At 42.2% G+C, this 21,277-nt stretch overlaps 2 protein-coding genes across 2 annotated transcripts in view; one reads left to right on the plus strand and one right to left on the minus strand.

Annotated features, from left to right (window-relative positions):
• Positions 1-5,654: 5,654 nt before the first annotated feature.
• PRDX6 (peroxiredoxin 6) lies at positions 5,655-17,314 on the plus strand. Its single transcript, XM_012657757.1, has 5 exons — positions 5,655-5,865; positions 10,680-10,836; positions 14,463-14,609; positions 15,375-15,521; positions 17,014-17,314. The coding sequence occupies exons 1-5, from the start codon at positions 5,771-5,773 to the stop codon at positions 17,140-17,142; spliced, it is 675 nt and encodes a 224-aa protein (XP_012513211.1). The 5' UTR covers positions 5,655-5,770; the 3' UTR covers positions 17,143-17,314.
• A 3,793-nt stretch (positions 17,315-21,107) lies between these two features.
• The window catches only part of SLC9C2 (solute carrier family 9, member C2 (putative)), a 100,141-nt gene continuing 99,971 nt past the window's right edge, over positions 21,108-21,277 (minus strand). The window contains 1 exon segment of the mRNA XM_012657721.1: positions 21,108-21,164. Within this exon segment, the coding sequence (XP_012513175.1) occupies positions 21,108-21,164 (57 nt within the window).

The raw sequence follows: 21,277 nt of genomic DNA on the forward strand, positions 1-21,277 counted from the left end.
TTAACATTGATTTTGACAGCAAGTAACAGAAACCCTGACTCCAATTATCTTTAAAAATAAGTATAGTTCTGGATTCAACAGGAACTCTAGAGGTAGGATAAGTTTTAGGATGGGCTGTGGTTCGACGGTATTAAGAATCCACATCCTTTCCATCTTTCTGTTCGTCCATTCTCAGTGTTATGTCATTGCTGGTTTTGACAGCAGCATGACTGCGATACTTCCAAGCATTCAGGCACAATTTCCAGGGGAAGATGAAAAACTGATTCTTAGATTTCCATTTGGGATCAAGGACACTTTTCCCAGAGGCTCCCCCAGCAGTTGTCATGTCTCATTAGCAAGAGTTGAATTACACACCCATAACTGAACCAATCCTAATCAATGGAATGGAATTATTTTAGACCAGACCATCAGCACCTCCTGCAGGATTCCTGGGCCCCATCCCAAGAGTTTCTGATTCAGTAGGCCTAGCATGGGTTCTGATAATCCGTATTTCTGACAAATTCCCTGGTGATGTTACTACTCTTAGCTGGGATCAGTCAGGACTATACCTGAAGCTAGCGGTGAGGTCAACTTCCCTGAGGCACCTGGCTGCACTGAGAATGGATAGATAACTAGAAAAAAATGTGACTCTATTAGAAATGAAGAAAAGATAAATGGACCAGTGTGTCCTCTGTGCTAATATAGGAATATATTAATAAAACAGTATTACCAAATAGAGCTTATCCTAAGAATACAAGGTGATTGAGCATTAGGAAATATATTCATGTATTACACTAACAGATTAAGGAGAAAAGCTTTATGCTTGGCATTACTGAATGCCAAAAGCATTCAATAAAATTAAAAATCCATTCCTGATCTTAACTCAGCTTCTTCAACTTTGAAATGATGAATGTTACAGTAAAAATATGGTACATTCTAAAAAAACAAAAACAAACAAAAAAGTAAAATGGTGAAGGTGAGAGGGTTGGAAACGGGGTTTGGATTATATGACCTCAAAGTTCCCTTCTAGCTCTAAAGATTTATGATTCTAATACTGTGTAGTGACCATCGGATAAGTTCTGCATAAAGGACATCTTGATGAGCCAAAATGTAAAAACTCTATATTATTTTTATCACTAGGTAATGCCCAACTAACCTTCACAAACCCTCCCTATTCTTTTCTCCCTCCCTGATCCTGGGTGTGGCTCATACAGGAATGAGGAAAGGGTGAGTTTGAGCCTCAGGAATATGCAGAAGATGTATGTTCAAAACTTCAAGGATCCTTTCTCAGACTGAAGACTACTTACTAAAAGGCAGATATCCTGAGGAAATGATTTTAAAGAAAAGCACTAACATTTACGGAGAGACCACCAGATACCAGGCTCCTCAAATGCACCACTTGTTGCTGAGTTGTTGATTATATCAATGAATGAGCACGTATAGAGTTTTACAGAGTAAAAGCTTGCAAAGGTGTCTACTACCCTTGGGCTATCTCCTTAATCAGAGCCAGGGCCGGAAGCTGAGGCGAAGCTCACTATTCCTGTTTCTTGGCCCTGGGCTATCAACCATTCAATAAGGCTCTACACTCAGGATGCATCTAAACAAAGGAGAAAGAGAAAGCAAGATCTCAAGAATGTTTTTCATGTGGACAGAACCTTCCTGGTAGTCATAACTATTGATTGTAACAATTTAGCAACATTGACCAATTTGGATGAGTGATGTTTGTTTTGAAATACTTACAGTAAGCTTTTTTGAGCAATTCAGGAAAATAATAGTTCATGTATAATACAACTACTCTAATCTACATACAGTGGTGGTTTCTTTTCCTTTCTTTTCTTTTTGTTTTTTTAAGCCTTACTGAAGTACTATATAATACATACACAGAAAAGGGAAATTATCTTCAGCGCACAGCTGGATGAATTTTCACGAAGTAAACACATGTAACCACATCCAGTTCAAGACATCAGGTCCTATACAATCACCGTGGCCAGCTTTCCTTAGGCATTCCTTAGACAAGCATTCAAATAGGTACCACTCAAAGACACCCTCTTTTCCCCATTGTTCTTTCTCTCTTCTCCCGTTTCCCAGCTTTTGTGACTTCTTTGCTAACTGCTTTCTCCTTCCCTTTCCCCTCTTTCCTCTCTCTGACAGTCTCTGTAGATACACAGATATGAAGCTTCACAAATTTTATTCACTGCCATTCTGTAAAAATAATAAATTCTTTCCTTTACAGAATGCTTATGCTTAACTAAGAGCATATGAGAGAATTAATTCATCATTTTTCAAGCAATTCCTTGAACTTTCAAGCAATTCCTCAACTTGACTTTTGGTCTTTAGTTATCCAAGTATTAGATCATGCTTTTAAATCTAATCTGTTAGCAATTTATGGACAAAAATTTTCCCTAAAAATTATTCTTAGTGGAATGAGTAAACAGTAAACTTTCAGAGTGTTTTATCTGGGAAAAGAAGTGTCAGAATTTGCTACTCCAAAGCCCCTCTGAGAGTTATTCCTTATTCTAGGATTTTAAAAGCTGTCGTTTTTCATTTTTACTCCCATATTTCCTACTTTGACTTCTCTCCAGATTGTAGAAGTCCTGTACTAGATATTAATGTAATAGGGCAGCTTGGCCACATTAAATGTGACAAAGAAGAGCAGTGGAGAGATTATCAGCCCCATTCACACAGCAGGTTAATGGCACTGCCTTAATGGGTGTGTTTCGGTATGTACGTTTCCTGTGCTCCAGCCTTTTTTTTTTTTTTCTGAAAAGACAATCAAATCTAACAAGACAGTTTATAAGATTTTTTTTAAAAAGCACAATCCCACCATCCTAACGTTAATTTCGAGTTTTATATGTCTCCTCCTGCATGCATAAGGATTTTTACCTAGTTACAATTACAGCCCTTAACAACAGGGATAAGTTCTGAGAAATGCATCCTCATGCGATTTCATGATTGTGTGAACATCATAGAGTGTCCTTGCACAAACCTGGATGATACAGCCTCCTACACACCTAGGCTCTACGGTATAGCCTATTGCTTCTAGGCTACAAACCTACCTGTGTAATATGTTACTATATTCAATACTGTAGGTAACTGCAACACAATGGTATTTATGTATTTAAACATAGAAAAGACACAGTCAAAACACCATATAAAAGATAAAAAACGGTACACCTCTATAGGTCCTTTACCATGAATGGAGCTTGCGGGATCGGAAGTTGCTCTGGGTAAGTCAGTGGTGAGTGAATGTGAAAGCCTAGGACATTACAGCACACTTAGGCTAGAGTAAATTTATTTTTAAAAATTTCTTTCTTCAATAATAAATTAACCTTAGCTTACTGTAACTTTTTTACTTTATAAACTTTTAAAGTTTTTTAACTTTTTGACTCTTGTACTAGCACAGCTTAAAACACAAACACATTGTACAGCTATACAAACATACTATATTTTCTTTCTTTGTATCCTTATTCTATAAGCTTTTCTCTATTTAAAAAAAAATTTTTTTTTACTTTTTAAACTTTTTTGTTAAAAACTAAGACACAAACACACACACTAGCCTAGACCTACACAGTGTCAAAATCATCAACATGTCACAAGGCAACAGGAATTTTTCAGCTCCATTACAATTTTATGGGACCATTGTAGAATATGCAGTCGGACTTGGCATAAATGTCATTATGTATCACATGACTGTATGACTAGGGACACATTGCTCTTTCACTCCCAGCTGTCTGCAAACAAGAAACTTTGCTGTTGTGGCTGCAGGAAGGTAGCCAAATGTTTCTCTAATATTTTATGCAAGCTAGTCCTCATGCCCACTGTATTTAACAGGTCTCCAATATTCATCAATAAAATATGGTCAAACCTTTAGGAGTTCACCATCTAGTAAGAGAGACAGGCATCAGAATACACTGTAGTTCTTCCAAATGGCCATTGCCAATTCCTTCACCTTTTCTTTCAATCCGTTCCAAGCAGGGAGGACAGGACAGACAATGTGAATCGGCCCAAAGTCACTGGCCTCTGCAAATCCCAGCAATCCCTTCCCTCCGGTCCCTCGGGGTAACTAGAAGGACTTCAAGGTTCTCTCCAAATCCCACAGCTGCGCGAAAACATCTTTTTCTGGTATCAGAAATTTTACCACTAATCTTACCACAAGTCCTTGTTCAGTGGAGAACTGGGTAACTATGACTAACATGTACACACACACACAACACATCACCATGATGAAAACTCAAATCACAGCATGTGAGTCACTACTCAACACTGCCATGCACCTTCCACAAGCCTGCCAACCCCATCCAGAGGATTTTCCCCAGATCTGAACTCAAACCATTTGTACTTACCCCCAACATTTACCCTAAAGTTTATCATAATTGCATGTAAATCCACCTTCCTGATAAGAGGAGGGACTGTATCTCTCATTGTATGACCAGGCCTGGGTAGTAGGCAAAGTAAAAGTTATTGCATGAACCATTACCATCATCCAAATAGCAGCTACCATTTCCAGAGCACCTACCATGTGCTCAGTAGTTTATCTACATTACCCTGGAGGCTTTCTCAGACTAGACCACCCAATCCAAAAGATCCCTCCAGCTACCCTCTAGCACTGCGGTCCCTAACCTCTGTCAGCAGCCTATGAGGGACTGGGCCGCAGAGCTCCGACACACCACCCCCCTCCAATCCATGGAAAAATTATCTTCCATGAAACCGGTCCCTTGTGCCAAAAAGGCTAGGGACCGCTGCTCTAGCACATAAACTTATTTTAGTTCTCTGAATAGGACTTAATGCTCTTTAATATATTCTTGTTTAATTATGTGCTTGCTGCCATTTGTGGCTCCTCACTAGAAGGAAAGCTCCAAGAGAACAGGCATCTTATCTCGTGCTTGGCACTGAGAAAAGCAATAAAGGAATCTAAACCTCCCACCTCCCTGGGTGACAGAGTCGACTTGCACACACACTGGGTCTAAACAAGTATGTTTTAAAATTTGTATTCAGAATTCAGGATAACTGTGTTGAATATTTTATGGTTCATAACAAACTGGGGGTAGGGAGCAGAATAAAAATTAAAGTTTGGTTACATTACCCTAGCACTGACATTGGTACGGGAATTTTTGCTGCAATAAGAAAGCCACTTCCTCTGACATAAGTTCACCCACGCTACTGGGTCTTGCCACATCCTCATCATGGCTAGACTGGCTAGAGCGGCCAGGTCTCCAGACGCTCACACTAAAACAAGGGTGGCTGTCGAAAGGGCGCCCCTCAGCCGGGAGCTGGCCGAGAGTAAGAGTTACTGCATGACCCATCGGCGCGTTCCCGAGGGTCTGCGCGGATTCGCGCGGCGCGCATCGCAGCCTGGCGGGCCTGGCGACTCTCCACCTTGGGGCTCTCCTTCTTACCAGGGTTCCGCTTCCTCTCACCCCTAAAGCCCACGCGCCCTGCAAGATCAACCTTGCGCACCCCCAAGCCTCCAGGGGGCGACGTATTGAGCGCCGCGTCACGTGCGGAGAGACGGGCGTTTGGGCCCGAGAATCCTAACAGGTCCGAGGCCTGGCGGTGCACTGGACCGCGGTCGCGGGTGTTCAGCTCGCGCCCCGCCCCTGGCTCTGCCCCGCCCCTCGCCTCCGCCAGCGCCGGCCGTGGCCCCGCCTCCTGGGCCCCGCCCCTCTGCCAGGCCCCGCCCCCTCACCTCCACTTATTCCTACGCACGCGGGTTCCGCACCTCCGTCGGCCGAACGCGACTGGTTGCTGTCGCAACTGCGGCTCCTCATCCTCCCGCGTCACCGCCGCCGCCATGCCGGGAGGTCTGCTTCTCGGGGACAAGGCTCCCAACTTCGAGGCCAATACCACCGTCGGCCGCATTCGCTTCCACGACTATCTGGGAGACTCGTAAGTGGCCACCGCGTAGCCCTGCCCTAGCCCCGCTTACGCCCGGACTCGGAGGTGCCTTCCCTATTTCTTCTCCCTTCCGTCCTCCCCACCGCGCAGCCCGCTGAGTGCCGCCTGCCTCCTCCGGCTCCGGTCCCCGCTCGTGCCTCTCGCCGTGTGGCTCCGGCCCCGCGTCTACCGAGCGCCGCTGGGGACCGGCAGCTCTTCGGCCCGCCCTGCGCAAGTCACTCGATCTCTTGTCTCTCTGCCCTTGGCGTGGCCGTGCTGGCTGGGGGAGTGCGGGGGACAAAATTGGGTTCCGCAGGCCCTGGGAACTCGAGGCCCGTGCGGAGGAGGGTTTGTTGTCTGTTTAACTTGACTTACTAAGCTGTGCAAGTGTAGCGTGGTCAGGCGAGGGCGCACAGGCGGGGTGGCATTTGCGGTCACTTCCCAGGACTCGTGCCCAGGGTCGCACCGCCCTCCCTCCGTCCGTTCTGGAGTTTGCTCCCTAGGGCAGGAGTGACTAAGGCCGAAGTCAGAGGGCTCTGCTGCCGGCTGCAAGTTAGAGGAGGCCCGAAGTGTTATCTGAAGGGGCTGCTGGCTGCAGTGGTATTTGCAGGCTTCTTGGTTCAAAATGTAAACTTTAAAACCACCAGCTGCCAAGTAAGTAGCCAAAAGACTTTTTGTCCAGAGCTTCCTCCAGTGGCCAAGATAGGATGTGATAACGACTTTGGGAGGAACCAGGAACACTGTGTGTAGGCGCGTCTTTCATTCCAGAACTCGTAACACTGAGGAAGGGCTTTCTGAGGTTGTTAAGCTGCGGTGACCTACCTATTCTTGCCAGTGTGGGTCGTTCCAGGCTCCAGGATGTGCACTCCCCCACTCTGAGACCTTTCTGTTTTCCAGTGGTGTGCCCCTCACTGCCCCCTCCCCTTTCTGCCTTGCTGCCAGCACGTGGCCTTGCTGGTGAGAGCCAAATTGATAACCCCTGGTTTGGCCTCACAATCATGCTGTTACAACTAGGAGTAAATTGATGCCCCCTTTTTTTTTTTTTTTTACAAGTCCTGAATCAGCAAACTGTTAAGTTGCTTAGTTTTCCTTAGAAACATTACAGGCATGTCTAGTTATATTGTGGTTCTGGAGTTCCAGTGGCCCCACTACACTGTTGTGCTCCCAGGCTTGACAATTCCTGACACCTCCTCCTTGGTTACAATATACAGGGGAAGGTATATATAGGCAGAGAGAGAAAAGCTTATGAAATTAATGAATGATTGGACAGGGCTATGCAGAGAACCCAAGAGAGATTCTTAGATATCAAGCCTATTCCCTTACAACCCCTTAGGGCCATTTTCCAGCCACTGATTAGGGAAAAATTAAGCTTTGTAAAAGAGAGAACGTTAGCAAAAAGTGAGAAATGGAACATTCAGACTTTGAAGGCACAAAAAGACTTTAGGAGTACAGATTACGGCCAGCCTCATACTGAGAATCTAGGTATTAATATTTCTCTAAAACTCCATGGGATTTTCAGAGTGTATTACCTCCCTTTTCTATATACCTCACCCCCACGAAACATAAACTCTTACCAGAACTCTTAGCTTGTGTGGATTAAATACTAACATAAAGTATATTTACTGTAGCAACAATTATAAATGCTGTCAGTATTTAAGCTATTAATACCATACTTTTGTTGTTGTTTATTGGCCTCTGGATCTATCTAGATTTGATTAGAAGTGGTACATTCTCAGGGAGCTGCAGGTAGGAAGATGAGAAAAATATCTGCATTTATAAAACAAGTCTGCCTAGGGTTAGGTGTAATATTCCTTGCCCTACCCGGAAAAGAAATTTGAGCACTTGATATCATTATAATACGTGGATTTTTGCCTGATTTTTCCAAACTCCATATGATCTCAAGTCAGACTGTCAATTTTTTGGGGGGAGGGGGAGGAGAGCCCAAGAATTTACACTTTATTATTATTTTTTTAATTCAAGATATTATGGGGGTACAAACATTTTGGTTACATGTAATGTGTTTACCTCACCCAAGCAAGACTACAAGCGTGCCCTTCCCCCATACAGTGAGCTCCGCTTCCATTAGTTATGGGATTACCACCACCTGACCGGCACCCAATGAGTATTACTACCATGTGAGCACCTTAGCGTTGATCAGTTAGTACCAATTTGATGGCGAGTACATGTGGTGCATGTTTTTCCATCCTTGTGATACCTCACTTAAAAGGATAGCCTCAAGCTCTATCCAGGATAATATAAGAGGTGCTAGTTCACCATTGTTTTTTGTAGTTGGGTAGTATTCCATGGTATACATATACTACATTTTATTAATCCACTTATATATTAATGGGCACTTGGGTTGTTTCCACATCTTTGCAATTGTGAATTGTGCTGCTGTAAACATTCAAGTGCAGATGTCTTTATTGTCATCTAATCGCCAACAAAGCAGACAAAATTATACATTGGGGAAAAGAATCTCTATTCAATAAGTGGCGCTGGGAAAACTGGATATCCACATGCAGAAGACTGAAAGTGGATCCCCACTTCTCACCTCTCACAAGGATCAACTCACGACTACGGATAACGGACTTAAACCTAAGGCATGAAACCTTAAGAATTCTGGAAGAAAATGTTGGGAAGACTCTTTTAGTCATCAGCCTAGGCAAAGAATTATGAAGAAGACCCCCAAAGCAATCACAGCAGCAACAAAAATAAACAAATGGGACCTGATCAAATTAAAAAGCTTCTGCATAGCCAGGGAAACTATCATTAGAGCCAATAGACAACCTACAGAATGGGAGAAAATATTTGCTTTCTACACATCCAATAAAGGACTGATAACAAGAATCTATATAGAACTTAAGAAAATCAACAAGAAAAAATGAAACAACCCCATCAATAAATGGGCAATTTTTGATCCAGGCATTTTTTTGGAGAAAAAAATAAAATAATTTTAAACATTACAGTTATCTACCCTACCCCTGACAATTGGAAACAACTAAAGGGGTTTGGGTACTGTTTTAGGTGGCTTTGTTGAGCCTCATCACTGCTTCTGTGTGTGGTAGAAGCAGCTTTCTCATAGTACATTGTCACTAAATGAAACGCATTTTTCAGGGGTTTTCTGGGGCTTAATAAGTGCAGACCATTCTCTTAAAGGAGGAAACCTTTTGTCTTTTGAAAATGAGAAAGGAAGAAAGTGGGAGAAAGAATTGAATTACTCTTATGAACAGCAGTAGGAAGACTTAGAGGGGAAGGAAGGCCAAGGTAAGACATTCTTGGAGTTTATCCTATTCCTAGCCCTGTGTAAACTGGAGTGTGGCTTCTGAAGGAGGGAAGGATGTAAACTGGCTTAAAACCAGTTCCTTAGCATGATTCAGCAAAACAGTCTCTGTTGACTCACAGTGGAAAAAGAACTAACTTTTCTAATTCATTACCCCTTTAACAATACAAGGAGAAATGCCCTGTCCCATTTCTTCTCAACTTCTGAAGACCTTCTCCTAAGTCTCATCTGACCATTAAATGGGTCCTTATCCATAGAATAGAAAGCCTAGATTTTTACTCATGTTACTTATTTCAAAAAATATACTGTACGTCCCTGTTATTTGCCTTGACGAGACAGTAAACATACTGCACACCTCCACAATCTTAAAAAATGTTATGTGTTTCCTCCCAGTCTGGCCATAGGGCCCAGCATCCTTTTCGGAAGAAGGTCTTTTTCTTGCCTGAAACCTTGGGAGTTGAGTGGCAAACGTGGGTGGGAAGGAAGTGCCCTTGTCTTTGCTTTGTTCTTTGCTCAGGGAAACTTGCCAGACTTTAGAGAGGTCACCTTAGTATCTGGGCTAGATTTGGTTATCTACTAGTTTAGAATCCTGCCTAAATCATCTAGTTTAGGATGATCTAAGTCAATGGGAACGTGGAGAACTGAGTGTTAAATTTTCCTTTTCAGTTGAAAAAGTAGTTTCTGTCACCAAGGAGAAGGAAATGGTACCCCAAATTTCTTGGTGACTCAGCTTGAAACGTGCTCAAAATCTATACAAGTTTAACCTTAGACAGTGATGATTTAGATATTAGTATTTTCCTAAGAATCTGTAGTTGTAGAAACCTACCTTGTACGTTGTCAGTTTTCTACCTGCTTAGTCTGAAGCATGAAGGAAAAGAAACTGCAAATGAAAAGATAGGTTAAACTGTTAAGGTGCTGTTGTTTTGTCAGGATACAAGTGTCAGGTGTCTTGTTTGGCAGGTTAGATCAGTAGAGTAGTTTTATAAAAGATTTTATGTCCACTTGCTTCAAAGAAGCCAAGTGTCAACTGTGATTTTACATATAAATAGAGGATAGAAACCTGTTTATTTCAGATTACATAATCTGTTTATTATTGCAATCAGGCATTTGTTTGGATTCAGGGCATATTGGGACATCCATTCATTGTTGGAGCTGAATGTCAGGGTCTATGCTAGAAATACATGTAGAAAAGAATAAGAAGAAATAAAAAGTTATTTCAGCTTGGCTTAAGTAGCACAGATTTAATTAGCTGAAAAGGAGTCAAGGTGGCTCCATAGTTATTAAAGGAGGCAACACCCTAAAATTAGTCTTTTTAAATATTTACCATCTTGAATTTCCCATCTTTGATTGAATTGGACTATTTACTTTTTCTGGAAGTAAAAAGGTTGAAAAGAATTTTTCAACAGAAAAGGTTAAGAGTAAATGTCGTCATAAGCATCCATTTAAAAAAGCAAGCCTGGTTTTGGTCCAGAAATTGTGGCTTTTCGTTCTACATGATGTTGATAATGACTTTATTCATTTATGACCTCCTTTTTCTTCCTTCCAGCTGGGGCATTCTCTTCTCCCACCCTCGGGACTTTACCCCTGTGTGCACCACGGAGCTTGGCAGAGCTGCAAAGCTGGCACCAGAATTCGCCAAGAGGAATGTTAAGCTGATTGCCCTTTCAATAGACAGCGTAGAGGACCATCTTGCCTGGAGCAAGGTATAGTATACGAATGGGCACGTGCTTTGAGCCTGAGGTTATAGATCAGGTTAAAAATGACAGAGAGTAGCTTGGTTTTTGAGGTAGAAGTACAAGTAAGCCTCAGGTTCAGAGTTCACTGGTTATTTGAAAATTTGGCTTGGACTACACAGTGAAAGCGGTCAGTTCCCAGTCCTCATCTTGCCCCACCGGCAGCATTCAGCCCAGCTGATCACTCCATCTCCTGAAACACTTTCCTTTCTTGGCTTCCGGGACACCACGTTCTAGCTGTTCCTGCTCAGGCTTAGACTGATTGTTCATCATCTCCCAACTCCTAATTTATGCTGAAGTTGCCCTGAATTCGTTTCTTGGACCTCTTCTCTTTCTTTCCCTTGGTGAGTTCATCCACTCACGTCTTTAAATGCCACCTGTATGCCATGATTCTCAAATTTCCATCTCTAGACTAGACCCTCCTGGCTTCCAGGTTGTTCTATCCACTGCCTGCTTGGCTTCTCCCCTAGAAGAGCCAGTTATCTCAAACCTAGCATGTCTGAAACTGGGCCCCATTCTTAAAGCCAGGGTTTTACTCATCTCAGCTAATGGCATCTACATTTTTGTAGTTGCTCAGGCCCCAAATCTAGGAGCCATTCTTAATTCCTCTTGTTTTTTCACATCACATGTCTGATTTATCCTCAAACTTGTCAGCTCTACCTTCAAAATTTATCCAGAATCGTATTTGGAAAAAGCACTCCCCAGATATTTCTCTGGCTTCCCCTCACCTCTTCTGGGTCTCAAGTCGAATGGCACCTCATTAAAGCCCTTCTTGTCCTCTTTATCTAAAATTATACCTCCTTTCCACACTCACTTCCCCTTCAGCTGAGCACTTGTCACCGTCTAAAATACTCTGCATATTATTTTGTTTGTTTCTCTCCAGTAGAGCATAGGCTCAGCAGGGGCAGAGACTCCTGTTTGTGCGCTTCTAGAACACGACTCAGTATATCGTAGGGGGCCAGTCAATATTTGTTGCATGAAGGAATTGTCTACTTTCAGAAAAACGGTTTACTTGGACAATAAATTTGGTGGTCTAAACTAACCTTGAAAACATTTTAAAGACTCTGCTGGAGTGTGCTACTGAGTAATAGTGATAACTGCATTCTAAGGGACACTCACTGTGTCCTAGGCACTATGTGAAGCCCGTGCAACTGAATGAAAGATGTACTGTTTGTGAGGTGGTGACCTAGGGCTGCACCCCATGGCCATTTATTAATAATACCAGTTAGTCCTAAGTGTCTGAGACTAAAAGAGTCACGTGTAGGAGGAAAAAAAGGGCAATTATCTTTCTTGAGGTGAGTTTTTTTTTTCATTGCTCACACTTACCAGTGAATGGTAACTGACATTTCTGCAACACTCTCATGGGCAGTTTCTCATTAGGTTTTAGCAGAGCCCTGTAAGGTAGGTATATGGTTTTTGCTCTCAATTTCCAGTTGCTCATTTTTGTAGTTGAGAATACTTTTTTCACTCAGAGAGTTGGAGGGACTTGCTCAAATTTGCCCAGCTAGAAAATGGTGGCAATGTGATTTGAACCTCAAACCGAAGTTCTTTTTGACACTAGATGACAGTAGGATTTAACCTGATTGAAGGTAAAGCCAAAGCATGTGGTTCTTTGGTGTTCATGGGTATAAGGCAATGCCTGTAATGCAAGAGGCAGGGTAGAGAATTACCGCATGGCAATAATTAAAATGACAAAGTGCCGAAGGAAGAGTTTATAGCCCGTTATATAACACCTTTTAAAGTATGGAAGCATACCCAGGTTCATTTTAGCTGGTGAACTTCTGCCTTAGAGCTTTTCAGAACTGTGATTGCATTAAATATTAACCAACTATCAGAAGCAGTGCCCAAACTACATACAACTGGTTACACAGGAAACCTGAAGCACAAAATCATCTTGATTATTATTTAGTTGTGATCACTTGATAGGCAGCCAGTGACAACAGGAGGAAAGGTAAGATAATAAAATTAGGGAACATGTTAGAATTTGTTGTTACCCGGTTCAAGTTCGTTAATGCCACGTTAACAAATTTACCTGTCACAGATCTGTTGAGAAATCCACAAAGGTTTTGTATCTGAAAAGCCCCAGTTTTACTTTCAAGGGTCCACATAATAAATAGACCGACCTTATTCCAACTTTATTTTTTTTTGTTTATTTTTTTAGAGACAGGTTCTTGCTGTCGCCTCGGCTGGAGCGCAGTGGTGCCATTATAGCTCACTGCAACCTCTAACTCCTGGACCCGAGTGATCCTCCCACCTTAGCCTCCTGAGTAGCTGGGACTATAGGGGTGCACCACTGCGCCCGACTAATTTTTTAAAAAACTTTTTTTGTAGAGACAAAGTCCTGCTATGTTGCTTAGGCTGGTCTTAAACTCCTGGCCTCATGTGATCCTCACATCTCAGCCTCCCAAAACACTGGGATGACACGCGTGAGCCACCACAGCCAGCCTGTTATTTAAACTTTAAATCTTCTTTTCCATTATTTCCTAAACTCTGCCCAGCTGAGTTCCTCACTTCTATCAATAATTCATGCACAGGCTTGCCTACAGGTCTCATTAATGTTTCTCCTCCCTAGAATGCCTTCCTTTTCCCTGGAAAACCCTTACCCATCTTCAATGGCCCAGGTAGAAGTCCTACCCCTTTCCTGAAGCAATGGGGATGTTCGTATACTTGAGCATTTACAATCTGCCAGTGAAACATTACAGTCTTGTTTTTGCTGCTATTTGATAATAGGAATTATCTAACCAAGTCAGAAGTTCCTTTAAGGGCAGGAGGCATGTCTTACTCATTTGTCATCCACGTGCTTAGTCCACATTCAGTGCTAAATCAATGCTTGATCAAGTAATGAAACTGGGTTTTTCCCCAAAAGCTTTCAGGGACAGGAAAAGTGGAAATGAACGAATGAATACAATTTTACTAGCAGAGGAGGGAACTACACCATTTTCCTTTAGTTCAGACTCAAAATCCTTTGTTTTCTATTTGAATTTCACCCTGGTATAAGTTTCCTTCTGCCATTTTACCCATTTACCTTAGCCTTGTCCTCAAAGTATATTTTTAACTCTCCATTCTTGGGTATTTGTTTTAAGTTTTGGGATTTTTTTTTTTTTTTCCATTTCTCAGTCTCTGTCTTGTAACTTAATGTTTAAGTCAGGGTGCTTTTGAGGCAGAGACCAGATCTATAGAATTTTCTTTGCATCTATCATTTCTAAATGCGAGAGACTTAATGAACCCATTGTTTCTGATGGTTTTTACAGTATTTGAGTATACAGAGGTACCCTGTATTAGGATCTAACTGTATTCAACTTTTAAAGTGTTTACTGCTGCTTTCTCAAAGCAGTAAAAACATGCTAAATTTAAGAGAATTGGGCATGAAAAAGGCTTTTGTCCATGGTTATAAACTAAGTACTGCACCCTACCATTATTCCTGTTAATAATTATGATAAGGGGTGTTCATTTATTCATTTTCTTGTTAAAATTGCTTAGAGAAAATTATTACGATTATGGTCGTCTTCCCTGTCTTGCAAGGAGATGGCTAACTGATGACACTCAGAGGATGTGTTGGGTTTAGATGTCTCTGTCCTCTTTGACCTGCGTTTCAGGATATCAATGCTTACAATGGTGATGAGCCCACAGAAAAGTTACCTTTTCCCATCATCGACGACAAGGATCGGGACCTTGCTATCCTGCTGGGCATGCTGGACCCTGCAGAGAAGGATGAAAAGGGCATGCCTGTGACAGCCCGCGTGGTAAGCTGTAGAAACCCACTTCGCAGTCAGCATGACTGATCAGGCCGTATGTCCAAATGCTCGGACCAGCTAGAGGAAATAGGGGAATATCTACGATTATGAAATAACTGTGTATTGGTGACAGTATCATGGATTATCTGTAATACTGATTGATACAAAGTAGCTGAAATTTCCAGCTAAATTTTTAAACTGCTCAATTCATAGTTCTTGGAAATCTACAAAAAAATAAGTAATACATCCTCAGATGTCATCTAGAATCAGGAAACCTTTTCTATAGGCTGTCTGCTGAGAGCCCTCTCTTTCTAGTGATGGGCCATATCCTTCTCCATTAAGTCAGCTCTGTTTTTAAATACTCATTTGCTCTGTTCTCCACCCACTGGAGAACAAGCCCAGTCCCTCATCTGCATAAATGTACAACTCTTCAAGGACGGGTTTCAACTTCCATTAGTATTATTTTTATGCTAATCACCCCCAGTTGACATAGTACCTTCCTGGGGCCTTTCCTGTATTAAATTTGCATATCAGTTTTTCTTACCGGGACAGCCAGAACCAAAGGTGATTCCCTTCTAATTTTAGAAAAATAACCTGGAGAAGAAAATGATCTACATTCCATCCACCCAGTTTGGTGTATCCTTCTAGATGCTTTGTTTTTGTTTAGTTTTTACACTCTTGAACATTTTTAATGATTGCAGAACTTTCTAAGTGGCTTTAATACCAAAAGCACTCAAAGAACTCTTCCTGTTTATGCCTTTTTATGCTTTGCAGGTGTTTATTTTTGGTCCTGATAAGACACTGAAGCTGTCTATCCTCTACCCAGCTACCACTGGCAGGAACTTCGATGAGATTCTCAGAGTAGTTATCTCTCTCCAGCTGACAGCGGAAAAGAGGGTTGCCACACCAGTTGATTGGAAGGTAAAGATGTTAAAAAAGCAGATATTGAACTTGCGTGGAAGGCCTGAAGGGCCAGTCTCTAAATAGCTACCTTCAGGCCCTGTGTCACCTAGGGCTGTTTCTGGCAAACTGGGAGGATTTTTCCTCATGGCTAAGTTTAAGATTTGTTGAGAGGCCCTTTTCCAGGTCTTTAACACCTTTTATATAAGACACAAACCCCCTATATTGCTTTCTAACTTTCAGAAAATTTGGACAAATTAATTGGTCAGAATGATTCCTTTTTCTAATACAGGTTTAAAAAAAAAAACTTATCTAACCCTTCCCTAATGGTAAAATATTTATCACAAAATCTTGATTGACCATTTTTCTTCAATCACAGCTTTAAAACTATTGGTGTGTTAATGTCATGAAGTATTTCATTTCTCTTATGTTTCAGTCTTTTAAACCTATGTAAAATTCTTTGAAACCTGTTCATAAACTTAATCTCTAGGATTTCTGCAAATATGTAGGACACGGATAATACCACAAGAGCATATTAACATTGCTACATTTTTAAAATATGCTAACCTGAATACCAGGTTTTGTTGTTTTGTTTTGTTGTTTTTTTCTGACAGACAAATCATTTAAATTCTGTATCCATTAATTAAACATACATTGATTGAGCCCAGGCAGTGGGCACCGGGCAAGAGGTAAACAATATAAAGTCCCTGTTGTCATAGAACTTACATTCCAGTGGGGAGGGACAAACAGTAAACAAGTTTATGTAGTCTGTCAAGTGGTAACAACAGGTGCTACAAAGAATAGTCAGGCAGAGGTGGGGAGAATAGCAGCACAGGGGTGGGAGAGTTAGTTTTGTATTTGGTTGCCCAGGAATGCCTTTCTCTGACGGGGCCCTGGGGAGGACGTGAAGAAAGTCACGCCTGTCTGTGCGGAAAGAGCACTGCAGGCAGGAGGAGCCCTTCGTGCAAGGAGCTTGATCTGCAAGGAGTTTGGCATGTTGGATGGATGGAAGGAAAGCCAAAGCCGGATGCAGTGGCTCACACCTATAATCCTAGCACTTTGGGAGGCCAGGAGGTCGAGACCAATCTGAGCAAAAGCGAGACCCTGTGTCTAAAAATATAGAAAAATTAGCTGGGCATGATGGCGCGCGCCTGTCAAAAAAAGAAAAAGCAAGCGAGCGAGCGTGGAAAAGAGCCTCAGGAGGGAGGGGTGGGAGTGGGGGGTTCATCGCACAGGGCCCGAGGCCACGATACGCCCTGGGAGTTGAAAGGTAGAGTGTGTGGCAAGCCATGCTGGGTTTACAGCAGCACTATTTCTTGTTAAGATGGTGAAATGCTTACCTCTCAAAAGTGTCAAAGATCAACTTGTGAAACCAAATTCTTAAGGGGGCAGAGAGGAAAGGATATTTGATTAGTCTCATTAGGACCTGTAGGTACTTTTCTAAGTTAATTCTTGAAGACCTTCAAGCTCCCCTGTAAGACTGAATCTCGCCGCTCTCCACGTCTTTCAACAGGAAGGAGGTAGCGTGATGGTCCTTCCAACCATTCCCGAAGAGGAAGCCAAAAAACTTTTCCCTAAAGGAGTCTTCACGAAAGAACTCCCGTCTGGCAAGAAGTACCTCCGCTACACACCCCAGCCTTAAGTCTCTCCGAGACGTTGGTGCCAGAGCTGCTCGCGTAGCGCGGTGAGCCAGCGGATGTCGGCTGCCAATCATGTTTTCTTGCAGCAGCTCCCTAAAAACATCCTGGTGTGATCGTAGCCAAGGTCTTTAGGTTGCTATACTACTGGCTTATTAAATGAAAATGGCACTAAAAGTTTCTTCGGATTCTTTACTCTCTGCCATCACCAGCACTCTGTTCTGTTCATATGTCAGCACTCTGCTGGCTGTCTCTGAAATATGTTCTACATCTGAGACTCACATCATGTTGGATCTCCACGGGCTTTGTGATCAGTGAGGCAGTATGGGTTGATGGTTAAGAAAGCTTGCTTCGCACCATAATAGAATGGCTATCAATTCTTTCAGCTGTTCTGATCGAATCCTCTCTTCTGTTACCCATTTTGGAAGCAATAGAATTTGAGGCTCAACTTCCTCTGTAAATATCCAAGTATATAACCCAGGAACTTAAAGTAACCCAGATGTTCTTTAACATTCGTTGTTTTGATCACAGTCCTTTTCAATTCTGTAATTCTAGTAGATATCTCAAGTGGGAAGAGCAAGGGGAGGGACCTTCAAATATTTTGCTATAAAAAAATTTGCAGTAAACTTCTATCAAAAGGGGGAGACTGCAGAAAAGGCTCCCCTTGCCTGCCAGGGAGGTGTCCCGGAAGTGTGAGCAATCTGACAAGTGCCTTTCACAGTGTCGCCACGTGTCGGGCTGCTCCTGGTGATGTGTACATCAAAGGGCACACCTCGTGCAGGGAGGAGAAGGTGGTCAAAAACGTTTTCTTATAGAACTGTTCTTGTAGTGGGTTGCTATTTTCTGGATTTTGCTTTTTAGGGATCGACAAATAAAATCTTTGTTAAAAGTGGATCCGAGAATTCTGTTGTAGCATTTTGCAGTACCAGTTTAGACTCATGTCCTGAAGGGCAGAGGCTTCCTTCTTGCTAGGATGGTCATGAGTACTTTTCTCTAAACAGATACTATAAGATTTCCTATAATGAAAATGCAAGAGCAGCTGAAGAACACGTGATGTGCCCATCTACCTTGGCCCACTTTGCTCCTTTACATTATAAGCCTGGATCCTAGAATCCTTCCTATGATTTTGCGAGCCCCAATGTGCTTTCTTTAGTCCTTGTCTCTCATGGAGAGTCTGGCTTCAGCGTTTTAATGGTGACAGTTCAAAGTTTAAATCTCCAACGTTACTTACTCAAACTTTGAGTCTTGTGTTTATAGACCAATGGAACATCTACTATTGAATCTGCAAATTCAAAATGGAATTCATCAATTTTTTTCCCCCAACCTCAATAAATCCATCGCCCCTCGCACCACTCATTCAGCCTTGGCATTTTGTTTGGCTGTGTCTACTCTACCTGCATAGATGATGTCAGTGTAAAACTACCGAAAGAGCTTAAGGAAAAGGGGTCACAACCTCAAATTGAATTCTGGTCTGTCACTAAGCAGCCATGAAGCTGTGAGAACCTTGTGTGAGTATTCTTTTCCAAATATAAGATATTATGTAACGAATATGCGCTTCCAGGATAGAAGTGATCCTAAGTACGTGTTTAAATACAGTCACGTGTTGCTTAATGAAGAGGATATGATTTCCTTCTATTCTTACCTCTATTGTGGTTTTCCCTAAAGTATCATTTATTCTTTCAAAGTCTTGTTGAGATGAAAAGGAATAATGGATTCCAAATAATAAACAGCCATAAAAGTCAACTTTATTTGACTTTTAAAAATGAAATGAAAACTGACATCAAACAGTGCTATGCAATATGTTAATTTCTCCTAAACTTTGCTTTCAGTAACTAAGATTTATGGAATATAGTTCCATTTTTCAGTATTTACTACATTGGAGAGGGGAGAATAACTATACTCTAGAAAATATCAGGGAGAAGCACTAATTATAGCAGTTTCACAAACAAAAATTATAGGCTTTATGCTTTAGATGGGAATATATTAGTTGTACAACACTTTTGATAATGTATTCTACTATAATTTGCTCTCCCTGGAAAAGGGTTTCATTTGGTAGGCTATAAGTTTTAGGATATCTTACATTATCCTGAAAAATTTTTTAACATCTCAAGTATAATGCAACTACTTAAAATGAAATGTTTTTACAGCAGTCCATCAATTGCTTATAAAATAAATGCAGCAGTAAATTGCTTCTTCTTTCAGCAGCTTCTAAATAAACTCCTTGCCAGATAATCCTTCAGCATTTGAGCCAGGATATTAGCTTGGTCTTTAACCTGACTCCACACATCATATTTGCATCATTAATATTATTTTCTAAAATGGTATCCAGTTCCAACTATAAAAGAAAGTCAAAAGTAAAATATTAGACTATGAACATTTCAAGGAAAAAACTTCTTAGAACCAGAAAACTTTTATTAAAAAGTTTCCATTTTATTATCTGAAACATTCCTCCTAAAAGATCACCTATTAAGGGTTTTGAGTGACCCTAGGAAATTGCTTTAAAGGAACTGCTGTCCTGCATGGTAGCTCACGCCTGTAATCCCAGCACTTTGGGAGGCCGAGGCAGGAGAATCGCTTGAGGCCAGGAGTTCCAGACTAGCCTGAGCAACATAGCAAGAGACCCCCATCTCTACAAAAAATACAAAAAAAATTAGCCAGGCGTGGTGGCATGTGCCTGTAGTGCCAGCTACTCGAGAGGCTGAGGTGGGAGGATAGACCAAGCCCAGGAGTTTGAGGCTGCAGTGAGTCATGATCGCGTGCCACCGCACTCCAGCCTGTACGGCAGCGCTAGACCTGGTCTCTAAAAAACAAACGAAAAAGGAACTATTGACCATAAGCTTGGTCAGTGCAACTTTCCTTCCCCAGACAAATAGGCTGCAAACCATGATTATCATAAATGACAGTGGCAGGATGAAAATTTCTGCTAGAAGGGTCTTGGGGTGGCTGTCTGGTTGGGGATGAGGTGGGCCAAGAGACTTCTCTTAAAGCGGCATTTATATAGCGTATCATTCTTCCTTAGAAGCCATGTTTACCTGGGGTGCCTTGGCATCCAGCTGTTAGGAGATGGGGAGGAGGGAGAATCCTCAACACCATCGCTGCTTCCTGGCACTGTTTGCCTAGCACCCTGTGCCCCGTCAGAGCTATTTCCTCCTTCACCCAGCAGGGGGCTCTGGCCCAAATGAGCTCCATTAGGGGCCCTGGCAGAGCCCCCCAGAGTCAGGAGCCCTGCAGGCTGCCCCCCCACCAGTCTCCCCTCTACTCTGTCTAGCCCCTCTCCCTCAACTCCAGGCGTGACTTCCAGCACTTCGCAAACTTCTCTCAATTATCCTGATCATTGAGGAAAGTAGGAAACGATTGGGGGCACGGAGCAAAAATCTATGCAACTCACCGTAACAAAATATTTTGAAGCCTCTTATTTTATCTTAAAATTTCATGTAAATCTGTCACCCTGCTTCATAATATAAGATGTTTTAGATAACATGACAGTTAAAAGAATTAAGTTTTCCCTTTAAAAAGTAAAAGTAAAATCGATACTCTAGGAAGATGCCGTGACCAGCCCGCGCTCCACATGCACCCGGCGTGGCACCCACACACCCGCGAAAGCCGGGGCCAAAGGAAGCAGCACAGACGCCCGCCCTGCCCAGACGTAGGCGTGATGGGTGTCCCTCCCCATCCCTAAACCCGCAGATCCCGACTCTGTGAACTAAGTGTCAGGGAAGGGAGTGAGGAGGGAAGAAGAGGGGTGGGGTAAAATTACATCTTTCAAAAACATTCTGTCATTTTAATTTTTAAGTAAGATAGGTAAGCCTCATCCCAATGTGTCCAAATTAACGAGTTGCAGCTAGGAGTCTCTTCTCACCACCCACATTTTGCTACTTGGCCTCGTAGTTGACTTAAGCTGTGTAGTTTAATATTCACAGGAAGAAAAATCTAAAGTGCTGAGTTTATTACATCATCTTTTCTCTTCCAATTATATTCTCTCTTGGTCGTTTGAAGATTAGAGTCGACTGATGCTAACCAAATGCATGTATTCAACAGAAAAAGTCAATTAGGAATTAGGAGTAAAGGCAACAGGAGAATATTTTGAAATATCAATTTGCTTTCCTCCCGTATAAGCCTCCCTTTTCCCTTCTTCCTTTC

This window comes from Propithecus coquereli, unplaced genomic scaffold (genome assembly GCF_000956105.1).
Source record: "Propithecus coquereli isolate 6110/MARCELLA unplaced genomic scaffold, Pcoq_1.0 Scaffold56, whole genome shotgun sequence".
In the NCBI taxonomy this organism is placed as follows: domain Eukaryota; kingdom Metazoa; phylum Chordata; class Mammalia; order Primates; family Indriidae; genus Propithecus; species Propithecus coquereli.

Excerpts from the sequence above, each read along its gene's own strand:
- PRDX6 (XM_012657757.1), top strand. The coding sequence starts at position 5,771 with ATGCCGGGAGGTCTGCTTCTCGGGGACAAGGCTCCCAACTTCGAGGCC. Across the intron at positions 14,610-15,374 it reads TGCCTGTGACAGCCCGCGTG|GTGTTTATTTTTGGTCCTGA; the intron begins GTAAGCTGTAGA and ends TATGCTTTGCAG. Across the intron at positions 15,522-17,013 it reads CCACACCAGTTGATTGGAAG|GAAGGAGGTAGCGTGATGGT; the intron begins GTAAAGATGTTA and ends GTCTTTCAACAG.